Raw genomic sequence first — 8,152 nt, forward strand, 5'->3', positions numbered from 1 at the left:
ATGTAATCATAGTTCTTAGGTTTCCATGGGAAAATTGCAAATGTTGAATAACTTTCTCACATTTAAAGTCTACTTTCCTAACTTGACAAAACCTTTCAAAAATTCAAGTTTTTTACTTGCAAAAGGGAAAGTTGAACATAACAACTTTCCCACACCAAAATAGTGATTGCCCCAGCGTGACTGGGAAAGTGGAATCCTAGAACACTGCTCCTGAGCAAGTCCAACCCCAATGGACATTCAAGTAAAAATATATCTTACATTTGCCATTGCCAATGCAAAACACCACAGTATATGAAAACACAACTGCATAAAAATTTATAATTTATTATCTCATTAAAACTTACATTTCTTGTTTTTCTTGTTTAACTTTTATTGCTGTCATGTCCCCACCAGCAGATATATCTTCAACATTCTCATCAAAATCTACATCATTTAGTTCCATCAAACCTGATTCATCTAATGAAAAATAAAGAGCACTATCAAAATGTCAAACAAACAAATCAAGGAAGACAAATTCTTGAATTAAAAATCAGAAACCCAATCTATTTTTTTCTTTAATAAAAATTAAATTTTTTTTTTACCATTGTTACCAATATTAAAATGTGTTATATTTCAATATGCTGCCTCATGCAGTGTTAGAAACTGAATTTTTTATGAACATAGACCCATCATAATTTTACATAGACGGCACTGTACATATTTAAGGAAATTGACCCAATTTCACCACAGACCTACTTGATTTTACATAGACTCGGTCCGTAGGTCTACTGCTAATTTCTTTCACTTGCACACAGAGAAAAATGAACGTTTTATAGCTTCTACACAGAAGCCCTCAGGAACAAATAAAAGCTTTCATATCATTTCAAAGTACAACTTTAGTCCAGCATTAATTTAATGTTACATAAGTATTTCTGTTTCATAAAATATACCTTGTCCACCATTTTGTACAGATGTATTAGCTGTTTCAATATCCATGCCATCAACCTCATCAATATCATTTGACTCTGGTTCTGGAATGTTAGGTTTGGGTAATGGCCTTTTGACAGGTGCACTGAGCTTAGCCTTCTTAGTGACTGGAGCAGATCTGGGTTCCAGTTTAATAGGCTTAACATTCACAGAAGGTGATGCCATTTTTGGTGCTGTGCTGAATGGATTCAAAGGAGAACTGAAAGAAAAGTAAATTTATAAATATATGAATGTATAATGCAATTAATCATACTAAATATTCTGTGGTATATACACTAAAGTTTTAAGTGTAAAATTATTATTTTTTTTTTCAAAGTTTTTTTTTTGTTTCCTGTAACCAGAAATGCAGTTGTGCTAGAGTTATCTTTCTTCATATTTGTTACATCCCTTATGAATTTTCAGTAGCTAGGTTTCAAGAATAGTTGCAAATCAATAATGAACTGTCTTGTACAAACTAACTGTATCATATACACTGCATATGAATGTATTGGTTTAGAGAAGAGAAATCTATTTATCATCCAATCTATATCATTAAATCTAAATATCAATTATAGTTTATCAAAACTTAAATTGCTGGTGAACAATGGTGTATGAGAAATCTAAGCCAAAAGGAAGTGAAGATCGACACACTGCATGACTGTCCAAAGCATTTTCCCTGTGTGATTCAGGTGGGTGTTAAATTTACACATTGTGGATCTAGAAATAAAGCACCATCCATAATTAATACAATTCAAAAGCCTTGAAACAAATTACAATATACTGGAACAAAATTAAACTACTAGATCTCATTTAAGCTTTTTCTAAACTGTGTTGCATGAACCAAGAAAATGCTATACCTGGAAGAGCCTAGAGATTTCTTCTTAAGTTTGATAGGAACGGGTTTGATACCAGTATCTGGACCTTTGTGTAGATCTGCCATTAAATCACCAAGCAGTTCATCATTAGCTAAACTTACATCTTTCTGAAATAAAAGAGAATATTTTTTTTACATTCAAAGATAACTTTAACATTTATAGCATGCACTTTCAATATTTTCCCTGAGTTTGTTGTTTATATCATATTTTTACAGTTTAAGTTGAAATTCAATAAAAAAACAATAGGAAATTTATTAAATTGAAAATAAAATTGAATCACATAAGAAGATATCATTATTTTTAGTACAGTGAAAACTGTCTAACTTGAACTCCATTTGTTTTGGACGGGTGTTACATTTAAAAATACATTTAAAGGGACTTTTAAGTGTTTTGCAGTCCTCTCCTTAAAAATTCCCAATGACTAGCCAAAAATAGAGGACAGTATAGGACTCAACTAGCCCAAAACAAGAAATGTACACATTTCACTAGTCAAAATCAATTTTCACTAGCCCCAGGCTTCGGGCTAGTGGCTAAAGGCAGTTACTGGTCTTGTTTAGACAGGTTTTGGGATTGTTCAGGGTTCAGTTCTAACAGGTTTCACTGTAGATTTACATGAAAGTAACTTAATTTATTCTTATCTTACCTCTTGTTTTTTCTTTGACCCACCAGCAGCCTGGGCCATAAACATACTTTTTATGTTAGTTTTAGGCTTCGTTCCTGGCCTAACGATGTTGTGATTTTTTTTCTTCTTATCATCCTTACTTTCTAAAAAATTTAGACAGAGAAATGTAAATAATGAAAATATCAATTAAACTAGGATACAAAAAATTACGGTTATTATTTTTATCATGACATACAACATTCAAACATATCTTTGTATACTCCCAGTTTTTAGCAGAGTCCAATTTGCTCATTTACTTTTGTTACTTTGTATGTATTATTTTGGTTATTTTATGTTCTTTGTTGTGTGTGTCTGTTTTCCATGTTGGGTCTTTGTCCCTGGATTACATTCTTTCAATTTCTACTAGAACCTTGGTTCCCTTGATTAATCTTTGTAGGCAACAGCATATCAAAACTAAAATTACTTACTTATTTTGCAATGTGAAGATATTCACTCATATTCTAAAAAAAAACTTTCTAAAATCCAACGAAAATTAGACTTCCAATTACAGCCTTGTACAGGCCTGATTTTACGAGGTCAACAAACAAAGCGGAAATTGGTATAATCGGGAAGTAAATATACAGTAAAAAAAAAATTATAACAGTAAAATACAGATTTAAAAAAGTGGAAGAAAATCATATTTGCTTTTAAAACATAATTTTGTAGACTAAAAATCATTTACTTACTAGAGTCTTTAGAGGGTGCTTCACTCATATCATCATCAAATATTTCTCTACCATCCTCAACATAACCAGAGCCATCTAAAAAAACATGTAAAAATCAGACAAATCCTATGATATGGATGGCACAACATAATTTTTTGGGGTTAACAAAAAAACATCAGAATTCTAATACATTTCAGTGTCTGGGACCTCCATTTACACAATTTCTATATTAAATTCAAGCCTGAAAAAATGTTAAATGCAAGACTTCTTCATATTTTACAATATCTAGTGATGTGGTAACTTAAGACATCTGTTCTTAAAGCAATAATTGGTACTGTAGCAAGGACATTACTGCCAGAAGGTTTGAAAAACTGATTGATCAACAAGTAAATAGGACAACTTTTTTATTTGTTTATGAAATCAAAACTTTAAACAATTTATAAACAGCTTGACCCCCCAAATTCAGTGCAGTCATAATGACCCTTTCATCTCAAAAAGTTAAACACTGCTTTGAGAAATATTTAGTATAACCTTAATTCAAAAGCCTCTCCAGGGCCTCTTTTTGCATGGTGCTGCGCCATGTATTCAAAACGAACACCAGGTGTTCATTTGGTGTGCGCCATGTATTCCAATTTGCATCATGCATTGCAAATCGGCACTATATTTCCTAATTACTGTTGTTTATTAATCACCTTTACCTGTCATAAATCTATATGATTGGTGTGTGTGTTTATTCTTATGGTAATGTCAAAGTTTTGATTGGTAATTTACGGTGGTTTAATATGTCAGGGATTGTAAACACATCTCGGATCTGTCAAATTTACGATTATCATCATTGGCAAAATCTATAAGATTAAAAAAGCTGGATGATTTCTACATTTCTACTGGTTTTTTTTTTTCAAATCAACAAAATTTGAACTTTTCATTTAATAAAATATAGAGAGTATAAAGAGTTTAATTCAATTTGATAAAGATCGATGTGATAGGAGAGGGAGGAAGACGATTTTAATTTATACAACAATGTCTTAATGATCTTGGCAATTATCTGACAGAGAAAAACAGTTCAATTTGCCTAACTTTTATGAAAATGTGATGGATTGACTCCCAAAAGTTCTAAAGAATTGTTTAAACACACAATTCGGACAAAAACGGTGTTTTACTGTCTAAGTTCTTGTGGTTAAATTATAAAGAACTTGATAAATGTACAAGATTTAATGGTATCAACAAAATGACCACACCTACCAGTTGTTTTAATTTCTCTAGAGCTGTGGACCTAAGGTCAAGCCTAGGGAAGGGAAAACTTTACCTTGTTATAATTGAAATAGACAATACAGACAGAAAAAAATACCATTGTTGGTTTCTAGGTTGTAGCTTGTGCTATTAAATATGTCACATTCAACCTTATACATTTTTGGCAAGTTATTTTCTGCGCAAAAGGACATGCGCCAGGATAAAAATTAGTCCAACCAGTGAGTTCATTTTGATCAATGGTGATCCCTGCCTCTCTCAATAAAATCTGAAGTCAATCTAATTTATTTCTAGTAACAAGTAACAACCAGATTTGTTTAACTTCCAAAATGGCTTTCATCATCTATGTAAAAAAAAAATGCCAATAAAATATGTCATAATGACAAGACAAAGTTACCATCATCAACAATCCAGTCATCATCTTGTCTATCTCTAACTATCTTGGAATATTCATCTTCATTGACCACTTCATATACATCTTTTTCTTCTTCAATCTAAAAAAAATATTACAATAATCAGCCATTAAATCTCTCACCTGGAGAATTTGAAATCAAGTGGTTATTTCAATTAATGATAAAAACATGAAGTTTCCTTGAAATAGGTCCTTTTACCTGTCATTTCTGTTATCTGCTAAGCTACTCGAGCAACACAAAAATGTGAATTGTTCATAGAGGGTACTGCTGTCATTAACCTTATCCAGTTTCAGAAAAAGACACATGTAGTTACATTTGATTTTTGAATATTGATCAATCAGAACCTAAGACAGCATTTATTGGCCATATTTTTTGCCAAGTTTGGTCAACACTGGCTAAGTAAAATCTGAATCTGATATAGGCAAAAATGTGGTTCTCCATATAGAAATCCAATGGAAACTTTGAGTGGCACAACCACCAACTAAGTCATACATTAAGTAGATCTCTTGTGCAGGCCTTTCACAAAGAAAACAAGTACTATCTTTAAAATAAAGATAGTCGTCGCATTAAATTTTTACTTCTAAGTTTCTCAATTTTTTCAGGGAGTTATAGAAAATATTTATAAATCCTTAATTTCTTTCAAGAAAATAACACGACTCGCAATTTCAAATTTTCCATACAGTTTTTTCGAACACAATTTCAAATTTTCTATACAGTTTTTATGAATGCCACTAAGTTATCAGTATTTGGCCAACCGGGAAACAGAATTGCTATCAGGCGACTTCCCTCCTTTCCATGTAACAAAAAACTTACTTCATACTTATTCTTTTCCCCTGATGCTTTTGCCTTTTTTAACTTCTCAAAAGCAGCGAATTTCCCAACTTTGTCAATTTTTTGTCTTCTTGATCTGCTTTTAGCCAAAGATTCTGAAAAATATCTTGGATTCTGTACACATGTATTAATATTAATATATTTATGTTACAATATTTCAATATCAACTGCACACTTTCATTGGTACATGTACTGTTTTCAATTTAAAAGTAAGAGAATAAAAAATTTAATGCAATTTATAGCCATTTGTCCATCAGTGATGCAAAAAAAGTACAAGAGCAGAAGTCCCAAAACTCCTGTAAAATTTGCTGAATCAAAATAGTGGCACATCATGATCAACTACAAATGGTGACCAACAATCATAAAAAAAATTGAACAAAATTCATGCATCCACAAGTATGACCTAAGAAATTTACACTGATAATTCTGTCACCTTCGGCATAGTGACGGGGACAAAAGAATGAGGTGGCTTTGATGATTCAGAGTTAAAAATAGTAGTCTGCTCACCAGCCCGAGACTGGCTACTTTTTTGCATAGCTGGCTAATTTTAGCAAAATTATATAGCCATATAGTAAATGTATTGAAAAATTGTATTCAGGACTAGCTTTGATTTGAGTGAGTTACCTACCCTGATGCCTTATAACAGTGTAAACACTTACAGTGTAGCTTCTGTTGGAAGGATGCATATACATGTATTAGTTGTCAGCAGGCCACTGGAGAACAGGTGTCCACATTACATGTTTTATCAAAATTGTTTGTTCTAAATGACAGGCAACAGTTTATTTTTAGTTATTAATATTATTATTTTTTGTCTTTTTATTGAACTGGACGTCACATTTGTATAATTAAAGTTGCTGCAAAGTGTTAAGAACAAAAACTAGTGCAGTATATTTTTGAAATACTACATGACAGGGTTAAAAATTTGCAGTGGCCCAATAGTTTTTTGACTGGTTTGTGTTATAGATACATTCAGACTTAATAGTGCTTGTAAAAAAATGGCAAAAAAAAACTACATGTTTGGCACAAAAAAATAAGGTTGGTATAGTTTAGCAGAAACACAGGTATATTTTTCTTATGCCCAAGTGTGAGAAACCTGCTAAAGCATTATCACAGCCTGAAAAATCCCATAGCATGATTAAGATGGAATTTCTATTGAATTCAGAAATGTACATGCTATTCCTAACCAGCATATATCTTTCTGGATAACATACATCCTTCCTACACCTTGCAAAAGGATTAATATAACAGCAACATTTATTCATTGTTTTTAAAGGTTTTCTTTGGTTGGACAAGTGAAAAACAGTTCAAACTTGCATTTTATTTTACTATAAAAGTCCAAATGTCATGTGCTTAAATGTTATCAGTAAGGATTGAAATGAAATTCCCCTACAGATTGTCCAGTATTGGGGTATAGTCTAAAATGTGTAACCAATACCCGTACCCAAATAATGGTTTGCTAAGATGTGGTAAAGTCCAATTCAATTAATTTCTAATAAAAAAAATAATGTATATTTTTATAATATTTATTGTGACATCGGTTTTCTAAAGTCAAAAGGTCTAAAATGTGTAACCAGAAGTTACCATACCACACTAATTATTGACTATTTCTCACTTTCCTATCCAAATTATACGGTTATCTAAAATCATTAAGAGGTTAAGACTTCACTTTAAGACTTTGGGTAAAGTTTTGATAGATTTGATATTGTTTTAAAAAAGAAGTGTTGAATTCTGTAACATCAATCCCTGTACCAGCAAAGAATGGATTCAATCTTATCAAAAATGAAAAAACAAAGTCTCATAAACAGTCTGATGCGATTTTAATTTTCCACCAATGAAAATTTTGATAATATCATGATGTTCTAATGTCAAATATGCATTAAAATTGTACAGGTAACAAAAATACTGAACTTGGGTATGGGAATTTCCGGTTACACATTTTAGAGCTTTTCAAAGAAAAAAAAAAGAATAAAATCAATTTTTTGACAAACATTTTAAAAATCATTGAATCAAGCCTAACCATCGTATCATTTTGTGTACATGTACCAACTTTCAGCTGAAAATATCACGTATTAATGAAGAAATTGATAAAATATTATTTGGGTACGTGGAAAAGTTGGTACGGGTTACACATTTTAAACCATACGGCATACCCAGTATTGGCAGTAATATTGGGTCAGTCTTTCTTAGAAATTTATCCTACCTAACATTAATCTGCAAATAATTTCGAAAGAATAAATTAGCGCATATACTTATTGTGATAGTATTCATTAAGTATTTCAAGTAAGAATGGATTATGTACCGTTATTATCATTATCATTGTCGTCTTTCACAGGCGATTCAACAGCTGGCGCCATTTTTGGATTTTGGCGGGAGACGGAGATACTAAATCACAAACAAAACTCGGAATGTTTTCTTTAGTACACCTTTTATTTGTATTTATAATCAATCGAAATATGAGAACTTTTAAAATAAAGGAAAAAAAGAAAAAATGCCGAAAATCTTGATATGCAAAAA

The 8,152-nt window shown here is 31.4% G+C and overlaps 1 protein-coding gene across 2 annotated transcripts in view; it reads right to left on the reverse strand.

Annotated features, from left to right (window-relative positions):
• Window positions 1-8,028, reverse strand: part of LOC148626006 (DNA polymerase alpha catalytic subunit-like) — a 39,252-nt gene extending 31,224 nt beyond the window's left edge. For both annotated transcript variants that reach the window (XM_088569536.1, XM_088569537.1), the window contains exons 1-8: window positions 7,938-8,028; window positions 5,621-5,733; window positions 4,792-4,888; window positions 3,168-3,242; window positions 2,464-2,585; window positions 1,803-1,927; window positions 930-1,165; window positions 345-456 (exon numbers count right to left, since the gene is read on the reverse strand). In XM_088569536.1, coding sequence (XP_088425662.1) covers window positions 345-456; window positions 930-1,165; window positions 1,803-1,927; window positions 2,464-2,585; window positions 3,168-3,242; window positions 4,792-4,888; window positions 5,621-5,733; window positions 7,938-7,992 — 935 coding nt within the window. In that variant the 5' untranslated portion in view covers window positions 7,993-8,028. The remainder of the gene's footprint in view (window positions 1-344; window positions 457-929; window positions 1,166-1,802; window positions 1,928-2,463; window positions 2,586-3,167; window positions 3,243-4,791; window positions 4,889-5,620; window positions 5,734-7,937) is intronic.
• Between the last annotated feature and the right edge of the window lie 124 nt (window positions 8,029-8,152).

This window comes from Perna viridis, chromosome 2 (genome assembly GCF_037379345.1).
Source record: "Perna viridis isolate PV_CMFRI_1.1 ecotype Kerala chromosome 2, ASM3737934v1, whole genome shotgun sequence".
NCBI classification, from domain to species: Eukaryota; Metazoa; Mollusca; class Bivalvia; order Mytilida; family Mytilidae; genus Perna; species Perna viridis.